This window comes from Pinus tabuliformis, chromosome 8 (assembly GCF_031772625.1).
Source record: "Pinus tabuliformis cultivar Carrire ecotype Pingquan chromosome 8, CPIR1, whole genome shotgun sequence".
Taxonomy (NCBI): domain Eukaryota; kingdom Viridiplantae; phylum Streptophyta; class Pinopsida; order Pinales; family Pinaceae; genus Pinus; species Pinus tabuliformis.
In genome coordinates, this window is record NC_142294.1 from 887942443 (window position 1) to 887969791 (window position 27349).

The 27349-nt window shown below is 38.6% G+C and overlaps 1 protein-coding gene across 2 annotated transcripts in view; it reads left to right on the top strand.

The window, feature by feature from the left end:
- Positions 1 to 27349, top strand: part of LOC149238393 (glycine cleavage system H protein 2, mitochondrial-like) — a 46288-nt gene that overhangs the window by 16826 nt on the left and 2113 nt on the right. For both annotated transcript variants that reach the window (XR_016246375.1, XM_089373018.1), the window contains exons 2-3: positions 15934 to 16022; positions 16393 to 16563. Coding sequence is in view for 1 of the 2 variants with exons in the window: in XM_089373018.1 (XP_089229144.1) it covers positions 15934 to 16022; positions 16393 to 16563 (260 nt within the window). In the remaining variant the exon portion in view is untranslated. The remainder of the gene's footprint in view (positions 1 to 15933; positions 16023 to 16392; positions 16564 to 27349) is intronic.

Here is a 27349-nt window from a genome sequence, read left to right on the forward strand (position 1 = left end):
ACCCTTAGCCTTTGAATAGGTTTGAGGTTCAAAAATACTATGCAGGTTAGCCATAAGAGCATAATTTACTATAGACTGCGGTTTGCTCTTATGTCTAGAAGTTCTACCTTCAAGGAGCTCATTATCCCGGAGATCACCAATGGTTTTGGCCCACCATTTAGGCCGGAGAGTAGAGGAACCAATCAAGAGGAGATGGAGAAGGCTCAGGAACAATAGGAGCAGCAAGAGGAAGGTTATTTTTTGGAGGAAGCTCAAGTAGTGCATCACCAAATACTGATGCTGTATCATCCCTCCCATCAGGTGGACCTACCGGAAGAAGAACACTGTGAGGCTGATCCTCAGAACACTGTTCAGAAGGAGGAGACTAAAAGAATCCTCTGTCTTCATCAAATACTACATCACGACTGAAGCTAAGACGACCAATGGCTATATCTATCAACCTATAGGCCTTGTCATGATCACTGTACCTTGTCATCATCAGTTTCGGGCTTTTGGAATCCAACTTAGAGCGCTTAGCAGCTGGAATCCAAACTATGCAACTGAGCCAAATACTTGGAAGTCACTGATCTTAGGCTTACCGCCAGACCAAACCTCTTCGGGAGTCTTCCCCTTAACAGCCCGAGTAGGTGATCGGTTAAGAAGATAGATATCAGTAAATACTGCTTCAGCCCATAATTTGTTTGGAACATTCCTGTGTTGTAACATGGAACAAGCCATTTCAACAACCGTACGGTTGCGAAGTTCGACAACACTATTCTGCTGAGGGGTGTAGGGTGTAGTTAACTGACGTTTGATGCCATGAGTATCACAGAAGTTGGAGGAAGCAAAAGAACAAAATTCCCCCCTGTTATCTGTCCTTAAGAGTTATGATATTACAGCCAGACTCTTTTTCAACTAAGGATTTAAACTTCTGAAAGATACTAAATACATCAGATTTATATTTTAGAAAATACACCCACATCTTTCTACTAAAGCCATCTACACTAAGCAAAAAATATTTGCAACCAGTAATACAAGATGTATGCATAGGACCACAAATATCAGCATGAATTAACTGGAGTACCTTAGATGCGCGCCAAGATTCCCCATCCTTGAATGAAGACCGATGTTGTTTGCCGGCTTGACAGGCGCCACATACTCCCAACCGCTGAGTCTGAATATCAGGTAACCCTGACACAAGTCCCTCCCGAGAGCGCTGAGAGAGATACTGCATGTTTAGATGCCCATATCGCTGATGCCATAGAGCGCTGATGGGGGAAACACGAGCTGCTAGAGCTACTTCTGGAGAATCTCCAGTGTCAAGAACCCTGTATAGACCATGATCCTCTAGGCCAACTGCAACCGTAAGACTAGTGTCCTTGTCGATAATGGAGCACTTGTGCACACTGAACACTACATCAAGCTGAGGAGAGTTCCTCATAATCTGGCTGACAAACATCAGATTAATTTCCATACCAGGAACATAGTATACATTCAGGAAGATGAGTGTGCGCCCACCAGACTAGATCTGAACTGTACCTTTGCCAAACACTGTGTACTCTTCACCTCCGCTGAATACTACTGAATCACTGAAAGGTGAGAAGTCAATAAACCAGTCACGCCTGTGAGAGAAATGGCGTGATGCACCAGAGTCAATGTACTAGGCCGAAGACGGGACATGATCTGAAGACCTTTTAGCCATAAAGGCGTAAAAGGCAGAATCTATCTGCTCGGAATGTTCTGCAACATTCGCTGTCTGATGGGGCCCTCCCTGTTTCTTCTGTTCAGAAGCAATCCTCTGTCGGCAATCTTTCTTAATGTGGCCGAATTTGTGACAGTAATTACACTGCACATTTTTCTTCTTAGCAGAATCAAAAAATTGAGAAGAACCTTTCTGCTGAAAGGACTGATATTTGGCAACAAAAGCATTTTCTGAGGACGTTGATGAAGCACCACTACCAAACTGTTGTTTCCAACAATCTTGCTGCATGAGTTTGGTGCATAACTCCGGAAACTTCATATCAACATTAGTGGAGGTAATGTTGAGTGTTTCTATCATAGTTGCAGGAATCGCCCCCCCCCCCGGATCCTAAGCCGGAATCGCGTCCCGTACGGAAGCGTTCCGGAACCTCCAGGCGAAGCGCGATTCCGGTTTTTCTGAAGCGCGATTCCTATTTTTTGAAACGATTCCTGGAATATCCGCTTACCATCCGCTATGAGTTTATTTTATTTATGGTGACGCACAAGTCTTATTTAAAGTTTTGTTGTAATGCTAATGGGGGTAAGGATTGGTGGAGCCCCGCCAACCTAGCAGCCCCGCTAAACCATTAGACAATGTTATCAATGCTTGAAACTCATGGATAGCAGCAACTTAGCGCGAAGTCAATATGGCGGAGTATGTCTAAACTTTGGTTTATATGTCCGCTGGTTCATTATATTTGGCATTCCGGAGTTGGTTAGCAACACTCCAAATATCACAGGAATCTCCACCAAACTCGGCGTGGAGAAATTTTACGGCAACACCATATTCCAAAGTCAAATCGTATATCACGAATATTCCGCAGGGAGCTATGTCAAACTTTGGTTATATTTGATATATGCCACGGGTCGGAGTAATATTACACCGTCAATGTTTGCCACACCACTGAGGGGAGTTACATAACTATCGGAGTTCATGCGCTCATATGCCAAGGTTACATTTTTTATAATTGTCATATCCAATCACGGATGGCGCACCGTCGGACTTTGGTTATAATGCATATGCCAAAGTTATCAAATATATGCCGTGCGGAACTCAAACATATCATCTGTCGGTTCAATTGAGCTTATGTTTATCATATGGTTACGACTATATCATATCTGATGCCACAAGGCCTTGTCACTGTTGGGTCTTTGTTATACCATATGTAGTATATGGTTGCACCAAAGCGAAGTGTTAAGTGCAAACTTCGGTTTTTTAACCAAAATGTGCCACAGAGATTCGTATATCCGCTTAAAAATTTGATGTATGTTTGTAATAGCTAGAATATAGATGATTGTTGTACATACTAGTAACTACAATGGAATCATGGATGCCATATCTATCTTGATTTATGCAAAAATATGCATGTTTTCATGTCTTCTACAATTAATTTGGTATTTGGGATGTTTGTTTTGAGTATAAATGCAAAAAAATATAAAAAAATATATATATATAGCAGACGCTTCCGCGGACGCTTCGCTTCCTAGATTTTTGGAAAATGACGCTTCCGCGCTCCGCGCTTCCGCTTCGCGCTTCCGCTTCGCTCCTGCTTCGTGCAACATTGGTTTCTATGAAGTGCGCATAAGATTTTGGTAGACTTTTCAGAGTGATGACTACCATATCTTCTTCCTCCATGGTCTGACCAATGGCTTCGAGCTGATCTCGAATGTTTTTAATCCTGTTAAGATGTTCCTGTAAAGACATATGTTCGTCCATCATGATGGAGAACAACTGATTCTTGAGAAAGAAAGTTGTGCTCTTATCAGACGTCTCGTGCAATTCCTTCAAATGTTGCCAGATTTCGGCAACTATCTTGCCGGAAGGAATCTGTGTTAACTGATCATCAGTCACAGAGAGTTTGAGAAGCATAACAACCTCTTGATTTCGATCATCAAACTTATCTTGATCAGTACCAGCTATACGAGGTCTGAGCTCTTTGCCCAAAACAAGCTGGTCAAGACGCCTATATTAAAAAATGGTTAACATTCTCTGTTTCTAGATGTCATAATTGGTGCCATTAAAGCGCTGATTGCCTTCCAACATCAGATTTATTACTGAGGTCATCTGCACGTTTCCCAAGACACAGAAAAACAACAAAGAAGGCTGACCCGGATTTTAATGCAGATGCCTAAAAAAAATTATGCAGTCAATAATTAATTTGAGAAATGACGTTCAACAGAGAAGACACGCTCAGCCAACAATAAAAGATACACTGAATACACTGTATAAGAGTGCTGATAAATACAACAAATAATAGATCTTGGAAACTGAGTGTATATATGTCCAGTACCCTACGCTGAGAGCACCTGTAGATGAGAACGCTCTTGCCGTATTTCTTCACGGCAGTCTCTTTATGGCAGCAACATCTTTCTCTGCTGCTCAATATGTTTGTATGTGCTGACAGCCGATTAAAAAAATAATAAAAAAAATGGTTGCGTTTGATTGGATTCCTCCAATGGCAGCGGCAACAACTTAGATAGACAACGACAGTGACAACAACGTATTGAACGAGGTAGCGTATTGGATACGTGCTGTTGTCCAAGTTATTTCCCACTTTGATTGGCTACGGGTTGTCTGTGTCTTTGTTTCGTTTGCTGACAAATGGGCGCAAGTCATAGTCAAGGTACGAGGAATATGAGAGTGGGAGCCCATCTATAATCTTCCGCACCTGGATCGAACCCCTGGATATTCCATCGAAGTGTTCTCGAGCTGCCTCACAACTACAATTACGAACATGGGTCCGAGCCTATCACCGGTACGGGTGAGTCGCCCAAGGAAAACGACAACCACTGGTGAAAGATTAAAATTGCATACAGATTTTCGAAATGATGGAGAAGTCAGCAAGGGGCGACTGTCGAAGGGATCGGCAGACGGTGACGAACTAAAGACTGGTTGGAACGCTGATTTCGGAAATTTGGCAGATGCGAAGACTATCACAGGAAAGACCGATCACTCTCGATGCAACGATACCGTTGATAATATAAAATCAACAACTATCCCGTAAGCTATCCCTCCATATCAACAGAGATTAATATTTGCGAGGAGACAGCTAGAAGAAGGGCGCACTCTTGCGGAAAAAAGGAAATCGAGATTTGATATTGAACCCAATGATACAATTGAGCGAATTAAGCAGCGAGTTGAGGGAAAAAGAAGGAATACCGCCTATACAGCAAACAATGAAACTCCCAGGTTCGATCCCCACGACTTATCCTTCAGGCACTAGAGATAGGAGCGGAAAAAACCTTCGATTACTGCGCTAATCAGAACGAAACCTCTTGTAGCGTAGAAATTATGACGCCCAAAAAAAATTCCAGATTCCTAGAGAGCTATTTCGAAATGAAGCAAAATTTTTCAGATAATGAAAAATTATTTCGAAAAATACCTAAGCTCTGATACCATAATCAATGAATGAATTGAATTAATTTACATGAGCAAAATGAAGCTCAATAAGTAATACAGAGATATTTACAGAAATAGAAACATCAAGTTTCTATTAGGAAATAGAAACAACCAGTTTCTTCTAAGAAACTGCTAAAAAGATAAAAATAGAAACAACTAATAAGAATGAACATTAATCACTAAATAGCATTATTCTAATAGTGGAGTGGGTGCCCTTAAGGCTTCGGTTGATGTGGACCACTTGACAAAATCAACATGAACTCAAGTGAAAGAAACTATCCATTAGAGACTAAGACCATATGAGCATCTAAGTGGAACAAACTTGGATGTTAAGGGCATATTAATGTTTCAAACTTGATCTCCTTCTGATATGTAACTCGACCAAGTCCCGTAAAGGTGATCCCTACCTTGATAGAGTTGGCTAATGGTCAACCCTATTAGGTGCTTCCAACCCTTAAGGGGAAGTGGCATTTCCGAGGTCAACCCTTCAATCAATAGGTGTTAGTGTAAATGTATGGCAATGGAGGGGAAAAGGTCAAGGGGACTAGCTGATGGGGAGTCCGTATCCTGAGTGTATAGATGTAAGGAGGGAGAAATCATGGATGCATGAGTTACCCTGCTCGACTTGTGTTTTTCACCCCTCTAGTGCGCCTTTTACTTTTTCTTGATAATGCTTTGTATTATGGTGCATAGCTCAAGGGTTAGAGCTTGCTCTTTATGATGTAGCATTTAATATTACCCCTTAAGATGAGACAGTTCATCGCTCATCAGGGTTGGGACATGCAAGGGTTCCTTTTGATGTAATGGAGCATCATGCGTTTAGGAACCAGGTGATTGCAAAATGAGGAGGGTAGAGCTCATTCTAGGCTTTTGCCCATGCACTATATTATGTCCCAACCATATTTTGCATTTTTATTTTCTTCTTTTTCTTTTGTTGTGGCCATGATGTGCTCTTCATTCTTTTCACTGCATCAACCTCCAGGGCAATTTTTTCTGGCCCTACTCAAGGAGTGTGGACATGATGGTGCCAAATCCCAATGAACTAATGACAAGTTAGACTTGAAGAATGGAGGTGGTATAAGGGGCTTGTAATGTGACATGGAAAGTGTCAAGTATGGTGTAGGGGATAATGAACATGCTATCTCAATTTGGGTTTTCCAAGTAGTGCCCCTCCTATAACCCTAAGCCTTAAGGGAGGTCCCACTGGACTAGGGCTAAAGATTAAACCCATGGTAAGACGAGAGAACATATTTACAATCAAGATTGGTCAATCTTCCAGATCACCCCTTTATCCATACTAAATGCCCAAAACAAACAAGTATAAGCACTCAATTGCAAAATGATCAAAGTACCTTTTGAATAGCAACCCACCTTCATCCAAGTGGAAACGTCGGATGGTGAAAGGTATGTGCTTGATGTAGATGGTGGAGGCACATGGCATATCATCATCAAGAAGTGAATATTAGAGGCTACTGGTTGGCTGGTTGTTTGAATGGCTGTCAAAAGTAGAACATTTTCCTCCTATCGAGTCACACCCATTTCAGTGCGTAATAGGGTGGGATTCCGTGATTGAGTCTGTGAGGACCATTATTTTTCAGAATGAGTGCCCTGACTAGGAGACAATAGAGGACTTTTTTCACCACCATACATGTTATTCTTGTCAGCAACTTAGACAAGAATTACACACCTTTGTTTTGCTTGGCGCACTCATTGAATCCCAAATACTACAACAATGAATGGCTCAGTGGAGAATCTTCACATAGATTCCCTTCTCACATGGATGTTGAGATTTCACAAGGGAGTAAGGATGCATTTAGAGGGATATATCAGGATAGAGCATCTCTTGATGAGGTGGAGGATGCCTTGTAGAGTTATACACTAGCACTAGGAGATGTGGAGGCTATGACGTGATTGTAGATAGTGGGGCTAAGAAGCTTTATGCTTGGTAGTCAACTCATGGAGCAACATGCCCTCTTCTACAACAATTAGCTTAGAGGCTCCTCTCTTAGGTTACTTCATCCTCTTGTCGCAAGAGGAATTGGAGCACATATGGGAATTTGTATAGTTTGAAGAAGAGCAAGCTTGAGTAATCGAGGGCAAAGACAATGGTGTATGTGCACACCAACCTTCTTATTTATAGGTAGAGGGAGGAGTGGTTGAAGGGAGAGACAAATATGTGGGATGTGTTTCCCGTTGATATGGGTTTGGAGTCTGGACAACATTGTTGCGTTGGGATTGGCCAACTTGGATATTAAAAACTAGTGCAAGAATCAATCACTTTTGATGATGGTGATCCTATTGAGGGGTCATCCCCCACATCAACAAATGCAGAGATTAGATTGGATACAGAGGAGGATGGAGGAGAGGGCAATGGTGGCAGTGATGTTGATGACATGGGGGACTACTAATAGTCATGAGTTATGAGATTCTTCCATCTTTATCTATGGTTCTAGTATCTACCTTGTTTTGTATTTGGCATTTACATTCCCACCTATAGTAGCAATGACTCGATGTCAGTATCTATGTAATACATTTTGATTTTGATGAATTAGTGAGAAAATTGCAGTGTATGGTTTTAATTTCTTTTGTGTTTGTCAATTTATTATCATTGATATAGTACTAGTTGTATGTATGATTGAATTTGTATCATCATCATGTAAATGTTTTAGTTTTTAAATTGAATCTTTGTTTATATTTCATTTTTTTTGTTTGTAATCCACTAATTATATATATATATCTTTTTTAACACGGGGGCCCCTAGAACATGACAGACAGACACATTATATATATAAATATAAATCTTGTTCTAGGGGTTGCCGTGTCACGTGTTGGGTACTTGTATTTCTGTGTCCTCCATGTCCCATGTCACTGTGTTAGGCAACTTAACTACTTAGGTACCTCCTCCATATTGAGCCTTTTAGTCTCCACCTTCCACCATGCAAAGACACACACAAGCACATCAATTGAAATTCAAACCATAAGATACTAAATATGCAAAGTTTGCTCATGCATATAACATCTAGGCCATTTAATATAACAAAATGGCACTAGGTGCAATATGTATTTGCAACAAAATATATTAACGTGAATATTCTAATTGGACTCTAGAGTCTAAAAAACATCATGCTTCAACAAATAACTACATATCCTCCTCTGGCCTTTTGTCTTGATTCTCTAGGGACATCAGTACTAGTGCTTGGTGTTAAAAAATCATAAAGGCAAAAATATTTTCTTATCTTGATAGTTACTTGTGATTTCTTTGAATTCTTATTACCTTCTTTTATATCTTCTTATCATCAAGCAACTACCAAAAACAAAAGTACATGAAGATCAAGACAACAAAGACACAGGATGTAGGTTCTCAGCCAGGGCAAAACCCCTCTTCTAGGGGAAACCAAAAAACTTCTCCTCTCTTCTTTTAGAACCAAATCAAATGAGACAACCAATACCCTTAGATCAAGACAAATACCTTCTCCAATCCACCAAGTCAACCTCCCAAGATGATTAGCCAAACTCCAAAACTCAACTCAAGTCAAACTGCATCAATCACAAAATTTTGGCCTCATGCATCAAGAATTTTGGCCTTACTGCAGGTCTGCAACTTCGGCCCTCCTATAGCTTTAGATCCTTGCACGTGAGGTGGAAAGAAGAGAAAAATATCCTTTCTTCCTTTGTTAGAGTTTCTTCCTTCTTCGCGAGGGTTTCTTTGTTGCTTTTCAAGCCTTGTCACTTCTTTTCCTTGTCTTGCCACCTCCTTAGAATTGCAGATCAAACTTCTTGAGTGGATGCACCAATAGGTCGAGTTGCACTCCTATGTATATAGTGGTTGTAGCTCCCTTAATGAGGCTGACTTGATGAAGGGCAGGTTGACTTGGTGGAGGAATTTACATGACCAATTACATAAATAAATTTTGTTTCTTTCACACAATAAGCCTAAGAAGAGTCTATTACATGATGACATGGACAATGACTCATGACACAACCGTAGAAGCACTCAATAGGTGCTTTAACCTAGAAACAAAATAAATAGAGCATGAAACCCATGCTTATAAATAATTTTTCTTTTCTCTCTTTTGATAAATACATTACGTCATGACTCAAATACAATTATGAAGACCTATACTAGTTACATTTCTTAACACTCCCTCCTAACTAGCGAGGTATTCATAATTGTTCAACCAGTACAAGGTTGACCTCAATTTGAAATGTTCCAAGAAGAGTACAACATCATACACAATGTTAGGGATACCACAACTGCGAAGGTATCAAACACATAAAGATCCAAGTGTCAATGACACTATTTCAAGGATCCAAGTGTCATTTCCAAGACACTAATACAAGGATCTAAGACACTAACAAGGACCAAGGTGTCATCAAGGCAACTTGCCACTATAGGTACCATCAAGCTACAACCTTGGTATCAATATAGATACCATACAGGGCTCTATATCTTGACACCAACCCTTAGGGATCCAGGTATCTCAACAAGGTCAACACAAACAAAGCTCCACATGACCAAGGTATTGTCCCACACCAGGATCCAGACATCATCAAGGCCAAACAACAAGTGAGATCTCAATACTAACCAGGCCAAGATGTCCTCCCAAGTACCATCATATGGGTAGTTTTATGGTACTCATCTCTCCCTCTTAACCAAATCAAAGATATCCACCAATCCAAGCATCCTTATCAATTATTCAAACTTCTTAGGGAGAGATCCACACATCAACTACCTGTTCAACCATTAGAACATCCAATAGCTTTATGACCCCAACCAGTATCAAACTTCCAATATATATGTTTTTATACGCTAGCAGAAAACTCTAGGGTCTTCAATCATTCTGATGCTGCTTAGGTCATCACAATATCCAAACACATCTTGATGGAAGCTTCCTTCTTCAATTTCTTCAGCAGCACCAAACTCATCCTCACCACGTCTCAACACATCCAAGTCTTATTTGCAACTTTATTAATCACGAATAACCATTTGTCGTGCTTTAGCCATTCTCTGATCTCATTCCTTCTTCAAGGTCTTCATTATAGTTGTCACAATATGTCTCCCTCTCAACTAGGGAGATATACACTTTCCTTTATCGAAGCTTCTTCTCAACTAGGGGACAAGTCCATCAACAATATTATTCTTCTAGCCACACAGGCTCTTTCTTTCACATTATCATATCATCGGAGAACTTTGACCTTCCAAAAATTCATTCCTTCAGGAACATCATTCTTTATCTTCATATGGTAACAAGGTCATCTATCAATCTAAACTTCAATGTCATCAAGATTCTTACAACTCGCCCTTTTCATGATGCTCGACATCATCATCAAGTATGGGGTGGGTAAGCATCTTCAACACCTTGAAGACTATGTACCTGTAAATCTTCAACAAGTACAACCAAGCACAAATATATATATATATATATATATATATATGTGCAAGAGGAAGAGCATGAATTCATCTTTATCAATCAAGGGTAATCAACACTTAGATATTCAAAACATAGACCTAGTTTAGCAATCAACTAGGGTTACACTTATGTCCTAGACTTTCACAAAAATCTTTGCTAGGGATTTTGGTCACAAACCCTAGATACCATCATTAAAACTAAACCTTAGATATCAACAACTAAATCAGGTTAAGATTTCAATCATAGCGAAAGCATTTTGCATCTAGGGTTTCTAGAATCTTATATCAATCTCTACTAGGGTTTTGTCGTAAACCCTAGATATAATCATCAAAACTATAATATTAGATATACAACAACCAAGTTAGGGTTTCAATCAGCGTATACACCTAGAGTTTCATTCCTAGGATCTTACACTAACTTCTGCAAGGGTTTTGTCATAAACCCTAATTCATCAAACCCTAAAAAGGCTATGGTTTCATTATAACATCAAACCCCAAACATCAAAAGGCTAGGGTTTTATAGTGAACCCTAAAGGTTAGGGTTTTACCAAAGTGAACAAAAGATAGAGAGTATGACAAGGGTTGATTTAATCTAGAGATCCATCAACCTAACAATATAAGAATCTTTATGATTCTATAGCAAAACCCTAGAGTTAGTAATATAAAGCAAACTTTTAAATACAAATTGATTGTACCTTCATATATGAAGAAGACCTGCTACAAATCTTTATACATACCTTAAGTTGTTTCTTTCACAAACCTTGTAGGGTTTCTTCTGCAACAAGGCTTCTTTCATGATTCAATTCTTTCCTTTGACGTCTCCCTTTGAATCTAGCCACAATCCTTCCTTTTATTTACATCCTTTAGAATATAACTTACAAGAAAAAGGATTATATATGAGCAACAATAATAAAGCTATATATATAAAGAAATAAAATATAATGAAAAAGATAAAGAATACTTATCTTTTGCGAGAAGGTGGAATCTTCTTCTTGAAGAGCCCCCTCTTACTATGAAGCATCAACATCCTCATAGCATATGATCATCAATTCTTTATGTACCTGCAACATTTACTTGACAAGTACCACCAAAAGTATACAAGTACAAGAGTATGATTACAAACTAGGGATTTCATAGTATCTTTATGGAGGAGAAATTCCTAGGGTTTTCAGATCCAAACCCTCAGTTTCTAGATGATATCATTCAAAACATCAATCCTAGGGTTTGAAAAAACAATTTTATCCTTAATAGGGTTTACCATTTTACCTACAAACCCTAGAGACCAAAATCTAGGGTTTCTACGAGGGACCAAAATTAGATACCAATAAAAAATGAGATTTCAAAACCCTAATCTAATATGGAATAGATATTATATGGATAAAAACAATTGTATGTACCTCTACTTACCTTAGTCCTTCATGATCACAAGAAGTTTGCTACAACGTTTTCTCTAAGATGTCATGATTACTTCAAAGATGCCGAGGTCAAGGGCTGCTTTCTTCACCTATGCAACCTTCTTTTGAATTGTAATAGGGATAGCTATTCTGCACATGAATTATAGGACAGTCCTTTATCATAGAAAGAGATCTGTTATGTTTCTTGTTTCTCTCAAAGAGAGGATGGTTGCCATACTTAGATTTACTTCTCATCACATGGGTGGATAGTAGAGCATAGATTGTGGTGACAACTGTCATATGGATCTTGAATGTGTCACTGTCATATGGCCTATTTGTAGTATAGACTGCTTCGCATTTCTGTACCAATCTCCCTTTGCATTTCAATCAGGTTATGAATCTGGCATGTTGTGGCTTGTAATAATTTTACCGTCATCCTTCACTGTATCACTAGTACTTATTGAAACAATCCAGAATTCGTATTGTATCTAGCTAGTTAACTGAAATAGAGAATCTTTTGAATTGATTTAGAGATGTGCTAATGATGAGAGCCAAAGATCTTCAAGCTTCCTTTTCCTTTCTCCTTCACCTTAGCTCTGATATCATGTTAGAAAATCATAAAGGCAGAAAGATTTTATTATCTTTATAGTTACTTGTGATTTCTTTGAATTCTTATTACCTTCTTTTATATCTTCTTATCATCAAGAAGCTACCAAAAACGTAAGTACATGAAGATCAGCACAACAAAGACACAGGATGTAGGCTCTCAGCCAGCGCAAAACCCCTCTTCTAGGGGAAAACCCAAAAACTTCTCCTCTTCTTTTCGAACCAAATCAAATGAGACAACCAAGACCCTTAGACCAAGACAAAGACCACCTCCAATCCACCAAGTCAGCCTCCCAAGATGATTAGCCAAACTCGAAAAGTCAACTCAAGTCAAACTGCATCAATACTACATCAGTCACAAAATTTTAGCTTCCTGCATCAAGAATTTCAGCCTTACTGAAGGTCTGCAACTTCAGCCCTCCTGCAGCTTCAGATCCTCGCACGTGTGAGCGGGAAACAAGAGAAAAATATCCTTTCTTCCTTCGCTAGAGTTTCTGCCTTCTTCACTAGGCTTTCTTTGTCCCTTTTTTTAGCCTTGCCGCTTCTTTTCCTTGTCTTCGCACCTCCTTAGAATTGCAGATCGAACTTCTTGAGTGGATGCACCAATAGGTTGAGTTACACTGCTATTTATAGTGGTTGTAGCTCTCTTAATGAGACTGACTTGATGAATGGCAAGCCGACTTGGTGGAGGATGGTTTACATGACCAATTACATAAAATAAATTTTGTTTCTTTGACACAATAAGCCCAAGAAGGGTCTATTACATGATGACATGGATAATGACTCATGACACAAACCCTAGAAGCACTCAATGGGTGCTTTGACCTAGAAACAAAATAAATAGAGCATGATACCAATGCTTATAAATAATTTTTCTTTTCTCTCTCTTGATAAATACATCATGTCATGACTCAAATACAATTATGAAGACCAATACTAGTTACATTTCTCAACACTTGGTGCTAGTCGTGGATCCAAGTCCATCCATATTGTTGTTTCTCAAGTCAACACTCTCCAGTTTTGATGAAATTGGCTAGCCATGCATTAAAACGAGGCAGAAAGCTTAACATGCCTAATTAGTGGTTTTGGCACGAGTGAAGGGTACATTTTTACCAAGGTCATAGCAGATGAGTTCACAAGTGAACATCAAGGGTTTGGTGCTCTTGATTAAATGCCAATCCCAAACCCTTTACATGATAGAATCCAGTCTTGAGATGTTGAAATCCCACTAATCCTGAAATGTTGAAACTTGAAACTTTGAAAACTGACAAGTTTGTTGAATTCTCAATGGGATATGAAATTCTATTTTCTTCATATGAAGTTTGATGAGGTTGGATCATTCTCAGACATCCTAGAATTATTGATGGTAATGTTAAAAGTTTAAGTAAAGGGATAGAGAATGAAAGATAAAGGAGAATGTCAACTTTTAGTATAAGAATTTAATATTGCTAGTTATGGCTTCCAACAAAAAATAAAGTCAGAGAAATGACCAGAAGAAATCAAATGTTGGGCTTACGTTGGCCTTTTTTGACAGCCTGGTAATTTTTGGTGTTTGTTTCCAAAAAATGTGTGATGTTTACAAAAAATTGTGAATTTGTTTAACGTTTCTAATTGCGATCTTTTGGCCATTGTTCATCTATGATACAAATAGATACATGTATACATACACACTGTTAATTCATTTTGTTTCTTACTCAAAAAGCATGGTGGAGGGACATACAAAGTAAGTTGTTTATCATTGCTGTTTTCATATAAGACAGTATAAAACGAGGGGTTTGTCCTGACTTTAGCTGGTTTTCCTTGCTCATCTAAATCAACGTATACAGTTCAGTTTCTGCTTTCAACAGTTTTATGTTTACAGTTGGTTCATAGCCATTAGCTATAGAAGAAAAAGGAAGACAGAAGTATTATGTATGTTAATGTTCTAGGTGACCTGTGATGTCCAATATGATTATCAAATACGTCATATGCAAAAGGTCGAGGCCAGTGCATAAGACATCTGGAGGCTAAACTAAATAGAAAATGAAACCACTAATGCATTAAACTTTAACAATGAACTGCAATACAAATGTCAAACAAAAAATGCTGCTAAGTAACATACAACTGTCAAAATGTAAACACCTCCTTGTTGGGAATTACTCTTGAAACCTATTTGTGGGTTTCATCTGACAAGCAGTGGCAAACTAAATAGAAATGAAACTATTCATGCATTAAACTTAACAATGAACCGTGGTACAAATGTCAAACAAAAAATGCTGCTAAGTAACATACAACTGCCAAATACAAGCAGTGGCAATCGGGTATCTTGTGGCGTCATAGTTCAGAAGTATCTCTTATAGCATCCTAGGTTGAACTCTCATTGGTGTAAAGAAGGTAGTCATGTGATTTGTACAATTGGCACACATCGTTATCTTGGCAATTTAGTGATGAACTATTTTACCTTAGTAACTTGTTTCTTCATCTGTGCTGAGGGCTGGCAGCCCTATGTGTATCTACTGATCCAAGTTCTCTACATCAGTCCAAAGGAGGTAGAAGTGGACTATATGAAGTTGGAAGGTATATTAATATGTGTCAGGTGTTATCTGTGTAAGGATTAAGCAGAACTTCGGGAATGTTATTCATTTCGTTCGTTGTCATTTGGAAATTGACCTGAAGAATTAACTGCGCGAAACAATGGTAATTCCCTTTATCTTGCTGAAAAAACACAGTTTTTATTCCAAGTCAGAAATATATGAATGGTACTACTTGACTGACGAGCGCTTCCTGTGTCATCAACAACTATAGTTATTAACTTATTATTGATTCAAGTTGGAATGCATGACCAAGACTTAAGTTCAAGGTACTCATTGACTTTGTGCAGACACCTCTGCTGCGCTAGACTAAAACATTAAGCTTGATTAATAAGAATTTCATGGGGTTGAGTCCCGACCTTAGAGTGATGTCCTGATATCACTCAGAGCAAGTAGAATGGAGGTACAGAAGGGGTTTTGACTTTGTGTGAGTGCAATGTAAGTGGGGTTGTTGAAGTATCCCTTTTCTCTTGAGAATTTAATTCAGGTAAAAAATAAAAGCATTTATGCAGAAAAATTAAGGCATGAAGTGACTTGGTGCAAAGTTGTAAACATTCATCATTCTTTTAGTATGTGTAGTTCATGGATTTCACATGTGTGCTTTACATGCCAAGATGTGTTGTCTTCAATTATACCGGAATTTAATTTACTGGCTATTATATTTGTTTATTTCATTCTTTTTGCTTGTTTTAAATTTTTAATACATATAACACATTTATTGTTTATTTGTTTATCTTAACCACAATTAAGGTGATAAAGAGTACATGATGATTTAATTTACATTTCAGCAAATTCAGATTTCTGATTTTAGATTTTTAATATCAATTTTTGCAGTTGTCAAGGACTTGAAATATACCGATTCACATGAGTGGGTCAAAGTTGATGGCCCTCTTGCTGTTATCGGAATAACTGACCATGCTCAGGTTGGTAATAAGTTTGGTCAATTTGCCTGTATTTTAGGAGTTAGATCTCTCAATGGATTAATAAGAGAATGCAGGATCTGAGTTGATATCTTATCTTTTAAATCATCCAGTTTTTGACTTTGGTCGTTTTGTTTATATATTGAATGACAGTTTGACAACAGCATGCCTGTTTTGATTTGTTCACAATGCTGCTGTTTTATAGGTTTTGTTTAAGTTTAAGCATGTACAGAGAACCAAGACTATTTGTGCTAAATTTGCTTATTACTTTCTTTGGAGCAATGAGAGAGAATGCACTTACTGTTATGGGTATCTGTTTCTATTGGGCATTTTTTTTCTTATTTGTTTAATTCTTCAAGTTTGCTTATTGCAGGATCATCTGGGAGATGTTGTGTTTGTTGAACTACCAGATGTTGGAGCTACTGTTTCAAAAGGGGGTACTCTTGGTGCTGTAGAAAGTGTGAAAGCAACCAGTGATGTATTCTCGCCAGTTTCTGGGGAAGTTGCTGAAGTCAACTCTGAGCTTAGTGGCTCTCCTGGTTTGGTAAGGTTTTTTAATTCCTGCTGTCTTCAACAGTGACCGAATTTGCTTTGTTTTAATATCAATGTATGATTATTTATTTGTCCTTTAACATGGTAGTTATTTAAGTATTCTTCAGCTGATGCACAGCAGGTTTTATGTTATGAGATTTCCTCTTTTGGTGAGAGCTTGTCCCATAAGCTATCCAGTATGTATTAGATTTACTCATTTGGACAATTCTATATGTAATCCTAGTTGAGTTGGGGTTCTACACCAAACTTTCACACCAAGCTTACATGGGTCTTTGATTAATATTATATGTGCTCCCAATTTCCCAGTGCACTGAAACAAGTTAAGGTAGCTATCAGTTTTTTGCAATGTTCCACCAAGTCTCCGGGACGGGGAGACGCGGGTGCGGGGAGACGCACAAAGGGGACGTGTGGGAGAACCCTGAAATTTTAGGGAAATTTAGGGGAGACGGGGAGACGTCGAGGTATATATAATATAATTTTTAATTATATATATTATATATATGTATATAATTTTGAAATTTTCATGTTCATATTCATTGTTCAATAATGCTAATTCATCAAGATTCAATAATAAAATTCAATATGAAATATTCAAATACAATGTACATTGATCCATATCATTCATCATTCATCAATCATCATTCTATAATTTACATCATTCTATAATTTACTGTTATATTGAATCATTGAGCTAAAAATTAAATTGAAAATTTTGAATACATCATTCATCATTCTAGTCTTCTAAATTCTAAATTGAACACTAAATTCAAATTTTCAATTTATATAACTCAAAGTTTCAAACTCAAAAATAGTTCAGAGTGAAGAGTCGGTCATCAATATCTAGTGTCACAACTCAAATGTTAAAAGTTAAAACTTAAAAGTAAAAATGGAAAATCAAAATGAACACTGAAAATAAAATCAACTTCAAGGACTCAATCTCAATGATTGGTCCTCTACATCCATCTGCTGCATGAAGTCATCAGGAACATCAATGGGAATGTCGTTATCTGAGTCAGAGTCACTCTCTTGAGTAACCAATGGAACTCCAACCAAACCATGCTGCAACTCATCTGGTCCATCCTCATCATCTATCTGTGCACTATCCTCTGGATCCACATCCCATCGTGTTGCTGGTCCCCTCCGATACTCTGGTGTCTTCCTATGTGCAAGACGTAGAGAACTATGCACTGCAACTAGCTTCTCTGCTCTCCTAGAGGAAAGTCTATTCCTCTTGATAGAGTGGATGAAGCTATATGTGGACCAATTCCTCTCTGCTGCAGAGGAACTAGCAATCTGAGACAATAAGCGAATAGCAAGATGTTGGATCTCTGGAGCCTCATCCCCATGCATGGTCCACCAACCAATGGGGTCAGTCTGGCCTAAATCATTGCGATCTTCCCTTGCATCCGGCTTGTTGAAGGGACCACTTAGACTTGAAAATTGCATCCACTGTCTCCTAATGGATCTCCCTTCTTCTGAACTATACATCTTTGTAATGGCTGCTCGAAATCCCTTTTTGACCTCTGGATCTTCAATGGGAAGAATTCTACCACTTCTTGCCACATACCATTTTGGGTTGAGTGCATATGCCGCCATGTGCAAAGGTGTATTCATTCGATCCCACCTACGCTGAATAATGGGTCGAATCTGAGTCGTATAGAACTCTAAGGAAGGATCTTTCTCACGAATGGCCACCCTTACTTGATCCAACATACTATCAAAAGTCTCATAGATTTCTCCAAGACTAGGAGAATCTGTGTCAGTGTAGCGAATGACCTCAACTACAGGACGTAAGAGTGACACCAAATAACCACAATCTGTCCACCAATCATTATCCAATATCTGAATCCTGATTTTCTTCCCTTCCTCTGTCTTGGATTCTGCCCATCTGTTCCAATCTGGAGTCACAACCATGGCCTGCAATGCTGACTGCACCTCCAACATCCTCTCTAATAAAAGAAAATAACTAGCATATCTGGTATCAGTAGGCTTGAGGAATTCCTTCCTCGCATGAGACCTGTACATGGCTAAGGAGGTGTGGTGATTGCAAATAAACATTTGCACATTTCTTGCAGCTGTCACCAAGTTAGATACCCACTCAATTTTGCCAATGTCTTTCAATGCATTATTGAGTGCATGCACACAACAAGGGGTCCAGAAAATATGTTTGTATTTACTCTGAACCATTAATCCTGCTGATCTACACACTACTGCTGCATCTGTCACAACCTGTACAACATTTGTAGAGCCAACCTCCTCTATAGCATCACGAAGAAGCTCAAATTGGAAAGCTGCATCTTTGCGCTTTCCAGAACAATCAATAGCTCTAAGAAAGAAAGGCCCCTCTCGGCAAGTGACTATGATGTTGATGAGTGGACGTTTGGCAATGTCTGTCCACCCATCCATAACAATAGAACAACCTTCCCTCACCCATGTCTGCCTCAAAGTTTCCTTTTGCACATTAATATTGGCCACTTGCCTTTCTAATATCACTGTCCTCAACTTATGTTCACCTGGGGGCACATATGAGGGTCCTGCTGTTGCAATTGCCTTGACCATCTCCTTTTAGTAAGGAGAACGACTAACATGGAAAGGAATTCCATTGGCAAAAAGAAATTTGCCAATGGCATCATCTGTATCATCACGATTCAACTCACTGTACATCCCTGCAAGAGTTGGTCCCACTGCACAAGAGCGGGAACCCTTAGTCCCAATATGAGGTGGTGGAGGCATATCTTTCTTTGATTTTCTTCTTGAGCTTGTGGCTTCATTAGAATTTTCTTGAGGCTGGGCCATGACATTTTTGCTTGAGAACATGCCCTTTGCATCTGCTGCCATTTGCATTCTCAAGAGCTCTGATTTTTGCAGCAGTGTTAAATGTGAACATATGCTAACCCCTTTGCCACCTACACCCAAAAGATGCATCCTGAGACGACTATAACTCCCAGCCCAAGAATGGGCACAAATGTTGCATTTCCAATGGCGTGTCCCACCTCTTGTGCTTCCCGGTTTTGGTTGGGTTGAAGGGCCAGTGATTTTGGTAGCATATAGCAAAAGAGGTTTGCTTGGATTGAATGTCCCCTTTGCATATTCTGCCAATGACTTTGATGGGGTTGCCGTTGGAGTCGGTGAAATGACATTAGCACTAGCTGTACTACTGAAATGGGTTTCATTCCTTGTTGGTTGCGTTTCAGTTTGAAGAGGACTCCTTGTTTCCGTTTGAGAATCATATTCATTTTCAGTTTGACTGTCACTGCCACTTTGGTCGCTGTCACTCATTTTGCAAATAGTTTATTTTGCAGATTTTGTATTATTTAATGCCCTGCAAGAAGGGTTTGCTTTAAAAAAAAAAAAAATTAAACGGTGAATTTAACAAACAATTTAAATTTTACAGTTCTGAGTTAAAAAAAAAAAAAAATTAACAGTGAATTTGACAAACAATTGAATTTACAGTTCTGAGTTTTTTAATTTTTAATGACATGTAAATGAAAAAACTTCAAAACTTTAACACTGAAACAGTGAAAAATGAAAAAAAAAATTAAAAAAAATTGCAGTCAAACTCACTGTGTACAGTCTGGAGCAGCTGCGTGGAAGTTTGGACTTTGGAGCAGCTGCGTTGCATTACACTTTACACTGTACAGGCTTACAGTTACAGCAAATATTGAAATATGCCGGCTGGGTGGAGGACCATGGTATAGCAGCAATGCTGCCTGCGTGGAGGGTTTGGCACAAGTCTGTTAAAACAATTTAATAATTAATAACAGCATTAAAATTTAAATAATAAATTGCCAGATTAGTGAAGGCTGAGAAGCCCAACGAAACCACCTCAGAAACCACCTCAGAGACAGCAAAAAATCCCACAAAATTACTTCACAAAATCAGTAAATCACCTCAGAAACGAATTCCTCCGAACGTCCTCCTCTGTTCAGTGTTAAAACTAATTCCTCCGAACGTCCTCCTCACAAAATCACTTCAGAAATGAATTCCTCCTCTGTTCAGTGCTAAAACTTAACATCTGTTGCGTGGGACTGTGGGAGAATGTCGCTGCCGGCGTGGGAGAATGGCGCTGCCCGCGTGGGAGAATGCCGCTGCCGGAGTGGAAGGATTTCGCTGCAGCTGTGGGAGAATGCTGCTGCCGGCGTGGGAGGATGTTGCTGCCGGCGTGGGAGAATGTTGTCCACGATTTCGCTGCGGCTGTGGGAGAACGCTGCTGCCTCAACCTAACAGCAACCTGAACCTGTCCACGATTTCGCTGCGGCTGTGGGAGAATGCTGCTGCCTCAACCTAACAGCAACCTGAACCTGTCGCTGCCTGGACTGCCTGGAGTATGCGCTGAAGGTTTGTTCAGAACTCAGAAAATGGAAGAGAACCGAAAAAATGCGTTGAACAATGAAGGGTAATGCGTTTTCATGAAAGGCGGCAAGTCAAAACTAAAAAGTCGAATTAAGTTTTAAGTTTTTAACCCTAACTTACTTTTCAATATTAATGTAATTTTTTATTTGTAGTTATTAATTTAGTTTATTTTTATTTTTTATGTTTTTTTAATAAATGAATTTTCATTTTTTTTTTATTTTTTTTTTAGTTTATAAAGGGTAATTAGACAAAAATGAAGGGGGACGCCCAGAAGAACCCCATTTTCGGGGGGGACGCCCAGAAGAACCCCATTTTCGGGGGGGACGCCCAGAAGAACCCCATTCGGGGAGTCGAGTCTCCCACACTGGGGAAACGCACCCCCTTGCGTCTCCCCGAGTCTCCCCAAAAGGGGGACGTGGGGAAACGCACCCCCGAGAGTCTCCCCGTCCCGGGTGCGTGGGGTGCGCGGGGTGCGTGCACCCCACCCTGGGGGACGCGTCCCCGTGGAACACTGGTTTTTTGTAGTTAACAGAGCTTGTTATATTCCAACTCGTATAAACAAAGTTCTAGTGCTGATGCTGAAGTCTTGTTTCTCCTCTATGACCAGAACAACTTTACCGGCTGCCTGCATGTGCATTCATCTACCAGTCACTGAATATTAATATATATCTATTTTTATATTTATATATAAAATGGTTAAATTACAACAATATTACCTCATTGCATAGAGGGCACTTGAGGTTAAAGTTTTAAAGTTTTGAGGGTTGAAGCAATGCTAATATGTGAGTGATGTTCATGGTTGACATTTAAATTACCAATTTATTTATATATATGATTAGATAGGAGTAGTTAATGAATCAATTCCTTGTAGACATACAGGCCCCATTGATATATATTAGACATATTTTTAAAACAATCTTGGCAAAAATTGAAGGCATATGAACAGGCAAGCTATAGAAAATCAGTCCTGAAGCTTGTACTGCTAAGGACCATCAAATCTTCTTATACAATTACTATCACAAGGATAGGTTGTGGCATGATAGTAGATTGCAAGGTACAAGGTAGTGTGGATACAGATTACAAGGTTATGTTGTGATGGGTTGCAAAGTTAGTTTGTGGCATATTGAGAAATTGCAAGGGTATTTCATGGTATGTGTAAGGGTAGGGTCTGAAATGGGGTGGCTCACAAGGCAAGGTTGAAAATTTCCATTGAAGAAAGATAGAATGCCTTGGAAATTGAAGCAGTGCAAACCTAAACAACCACGTTTTGCAGAAAACAAAGAAGTTTGGGAGTTGATTAGGTATAAAGAATATGAAATGTGTGTACAACCTTGTAATTAAAAGTAACAATGTGGCAACTTTTGTCTATAACTTGGTTTTTCAAAGAATTATGTCAGCACTGAGTGACTGAAGTGTTTGTGTACTTTTTAAGTTTAATAGAATATCTAGGAGTTGCAGTTGCAATCCCATGAGTTAGAGTCTTGTCATCGATGCTATGCCCAAGACGTGTGTTAATGCATACATGAATTTTTTGTTATTTGTAGTTTTTTTTCCTGAAAAGTGCTGCATGCATTAAATTATGAATCAAAATACATTTTCATCATGATTGCTACATCTATTGAGTGGTAAGATAGGAGCCCCCTTCCCACACAAAGAAGGTGGGTGAGAATATTCATGGCTAGTTGTTGTTTGTAAGTTACTTTTTTCCTTTGAATGAAATAAATTTAGGATAATTACTACAAAGCCATTACTTTGCTTGTGTTGTCAACTTACCCTGGTTACTGGACTTCCTTGGCATTGCAGTATTGATCTAGATAAGTAAAATTTTGAATAACAAGCATGGTGATTAACTCGTTAGGAAAAAGAGAGAGAAGAGCTTTGCACACAATTGCCCTTTAAGTCTTTTGTTGGAGTTGGGCCTCAATTATTAAGTACTATTAATCCAAATCCTGTTATCAATAGTACAGGTTCACAAAATCCTTATATTTGACTTGATCTTCGTCCATTGAATAAGGATTTATTATTTAATCAACCTCTCTCTCCTAAAAATCACTTGGGGGCTCAATTGACTCATAGCTCTTTCTCCTCCATTGTGTGTTGAATGAAGTCTGCTACGGGAGAATTATTGGTAGCATTAATAATCACTGGGATCAGTAATGGTAGGCATTACATTCTAATTTTTGTCTAATTGTGCAATGTAACAGATTAAAGATTGAATGAAAAACCTAAAGAAATTTTCCTCTTTTTGAGGCCTTGTACTATTATGGCATTGCAAGAGTGTTGTTGCACAAAATGTGACATATGAACATGCTGATCAACTTTTGGGATGAATATGAATATTGTACTGGTCGACTTAGCTTTTCAGGAGAGGAATTCTATAAAGATCTAGTTGAGAAGATCTTTACACATGGCCAAAGGATAAAGGTCGTGATTGGGTTGCTAATGTATGCAATTATTAAGGAATAGAAAAAAATCGTAGTTTGTATTGTGATGTGGATACAACTTTACAATTCTATCAACTAGAAATAACTCTTTTTGGTGTTATCATATTATATGAAAAATCGACTGCGGAAAAATATGGGATAAATCAAATTTTTGGATTGTAAGTGTAGTCCAAGCTCCTTCGTTCATGTCGTGTTTCCAATACATCGAATATTTCTCATTAAAGATATATTTCAAAGAGATTATCTTGAAGATTTAAAAACATGCCCTTAGACTAACATTGAAATATTTTACAAAATTGAGACCCCTTAAACAATAGAACATTAACACAAATTTTAGTGTGTTTGGATTGTTTACTTGTTACATCGTAAAGCTCTAAATCATTAAGAGCACTTGAGGTAGTGGAGCCACTAGAATCATGATCACCATTAAATTTACCACTTATTCTATCACAATCAGTGTCGAGATCATCTTGATCTACTAATGCTTTTGGAAGGGGCTCAAACCATCAAGAAGAAGAATTAGATGAATCTTTGGTCACATTGTTTAAAGCAAGTGCAAATCACTGATAACATAAACAAGCTCTTTTGATATATATATATATATATATATATATATATAGAGAGAGAGAGAGAGAGAGAGAGAGAGAGAGAGAGAGAGAGAGAGATTAAAATTGGTTTCCCAATATCCTTTTGCAGCAAATTCTCTCATCACCAATCTGGGAGAGTTTACAGTTATTGTAGCTAGCTTGTAACATTCAAATTAGTGTCCTTAGTCAATGGCACCATGAGTTGGGAATATCTGTTGCGCCAAAGTCGTCCAGGACTTGCACTTGGCCCTGACCACTATTGCAAGCACATGTGCAAAACAGACATGACCACAATCATGATTGGATAGACTTAAAACTTTGTCCGGGTGATCACAACAGTTCACTTTCATCAACCTAATGAGCCACTGTGACAAGTTTTTCTGTTGTGGTTTTCTAGAGAATAACTTGTCACTTTTCTCGGAGTGAATATGGTTGAAGTTGCTCCAGTGGCTTTCAAAAGCATATGCAGTTGATCCCTAGCCAAAGACACGAATTGCGCCATGTTGCAATTCAAGTGCTTTTGCTCCATAACAATCCAGCCATACTCTTGGAGCAGTATTGGTTCTATGATCCTTTTCCAAAGTGCTTCCAATTCTCATTTCTTCTAACATGTATGCCCTAAGTATGTTTTGACCCTTCCTTGCACTTGTTGTATTTAGGACTGCTCATATACCTCTGACTTTCATACTTGGGCATTTTTCAGGAAAGCTGATGAATGCCCTTAAAGAGAACTAGGTGCTCCATACTCGAGGTCTTGATACTTTTTTATGTTCCCATACCCATAAATATAGCAAGGGGATACCTTGACAAATATCTTCACCTCCAGGCTGCTCTCTGCTGCCAAGAAAAGTGCCCAGAATGGACCCTTTTCTGCTGTAGCAAATCTCTGTGCTAACTGTTATTCACTTCTTAGAGAAGAGCCGCTCAAACAAAGTTAACAACATCCACAAAGAGCAGATCCCCATGGAATATGTGAACGACATTCAATGATTGTTTAGAACAGACTATTACAAAATGGATCTAGATTGAGGACAAGTGGCTATCACGAGTCATGGCAACCCAGAGCCGGGGGTGCTGCGGCTCAGTACTTAAATATTTTCCTTATTTATCCTGAAGGTCTGCAATACTGGTTTTAATTGAGGGTGTTTCTTGTGCTTGTCCTGTAGACATATAACTTTGTGATCTTTGAGGAAGAGTGCCCTGCTTTGCTGACTGTTCAAAATGTTAAGATAACATTGAAATATCCACATTTATGCTGCAAAATGCTTGACACAATGGACAGCAAACCTTGAACTGAGAATAGAAATAATCCTTTCTCATTATCTTCACTTATGGGGGCATTTTCTGATCTTCTGAGTTACTTTGTCTTGCTTTGAGAATCTTATTTCACAGCAGTATAGTCCATTATTTTCCATTTCTAGGGTTACTGTCTGGGAATTTGATAGGTTCAAACTTCTTTATGTTCCCATACTCATAAATATGGCAAGGAGATACCTTGACAAATATCTTCACCTCCAGGCTGCCCTCTGCGGCCAGACAAAGTGCCCAGAATGGACCCTTTTCTGCTGTAGCAAATCTCTGCTAATTGTCATTCACTTCTTAGGGGAGGTGCTCAAACAAAGTTAACAACATCCACAAAGAGTGGATCCCCATGGAATATGTGCAAGAAATTCAATGATTGTCTAGAACAAACTATTAACAAATGGATCCAGATTGAGGACAAGTGGCTATCATGAGTCATGGCAACCCAGAACTGTGGGTGCTGCTGCTCAGTACTTTAATATTTTCCTTATCTATCCTGAAGGTCTGCAATACTGGTTTTAATTGAGGGTCTTTTTTGTGCTTGTCCTGTAGACATATAACTTCATGATCTTTGAGGAAGAGTGCCCTGCTTTGCTGACTGTTCAAAATGTTAAGATAATGCTGAAATATCCACATATTTATGCTGCAAAATGCTTGACACGATTGAAAACAAACCTCGAATTGAGGATAGAAATTATCCTGTCTCACTATCTTCACTCATGGGGGCATTTTCTGATCTTCTGGGCCACGTTTTCTTGCTTTGGGAATCTTATTTCACAGCAGTATAATCCATTATTTTCCATTTCTTGGGTTCTGAGTGGGAATTTGATAGGTTCAAACTTCAGATCTCCAGAAGATTATCATAAAATATAACAAACATGATAAAGGTGATTTCCACAGCTAAGCTGTTATAACTACTTTATCGTGTCAAGGAAACTTCAAAACGTGTGCTATGAAGCCTGATCTCTAAGAACAGCCATCATCAAAACATGTGCCAAGCAAGGGATAAGTGGAATGCTCCTCAAAGATCATTATCATGTGCCAAGTCTATAAGTTCAAGTATATGTATGAGATCCCTGTAGCATGAAGTGAGTGACCTAGTCCACGTCATTATAAATCACCAAATGCAACATGAAGAGTACCAAAGTATGGGCTATTTACTACTATCCATCTAAGCATTTATGAAGAGAAAACCTTAGTGGGTAAACCTAAGGACGCACGTTTGTGCTAAGCTGTTATATCTACTTATCGTGTTAAGGAAACTTCAAAACGTGTGCTATGAACCCTGATCTCTAAGGACAGCCATCATCAAAACATGTGCCAAGCAAGGGATAAGCGGAATGCTCCTCAAAGATCATTATCATGTGCCAAGTCTATATGTTCAAGAACTATGTATGAGATCCATGTAGCATGTAGTGAGTGACCTAGTCCACATCATTATAAATCACTAATGCGACATGAAGAGTACCAAAGCATGGGCTATTTACAACTATCCATCTAAGCATTTATGAAGAGAAACCTTGTAGAAAACCTAAGGACACTTCTCCACATTCCTGGTTGTTGTCCCCAGTAAATTCATTGGTGTAGTCTAGTGTTCCTCACCCAGTGGGATTTGGATTGGGCTCTTGTTGCCACAAAATTAGCCAAATGCCTAGCAACATTGATCATGTATATTTCCACAGCCCATAATCATGTTGATAAGTTTCTGGATAAATGCTGTGTGCAGGTTTTATGATGTTCTACGTTTCGAGTGGTCTTGCCACCCATCATCAGGGACTCAAGTAGCAAGATGGATAAGAAAAGAATACTGTGATGTTTATAAAGTAGTTAACTATGTAAACGCTAGAAGAAATGACTAAGTAAACATTGATGTGAACGTTAATAAAAAATTCAAATTTTAACCATAATTTAAGAATAACAGTCTTTGACCATAATTTAAGAATAAATAAAGGGATGAGAGCATAGAGTAAGAAGCAAAGAATGAATAAGGGATTTGTTGACCAAATTTTAAATGAAAAAATATATAATAATAATAATAATAATAATAAAGATTAAAAAGAATGCTATAATAATAATAATTACATAGCTTATA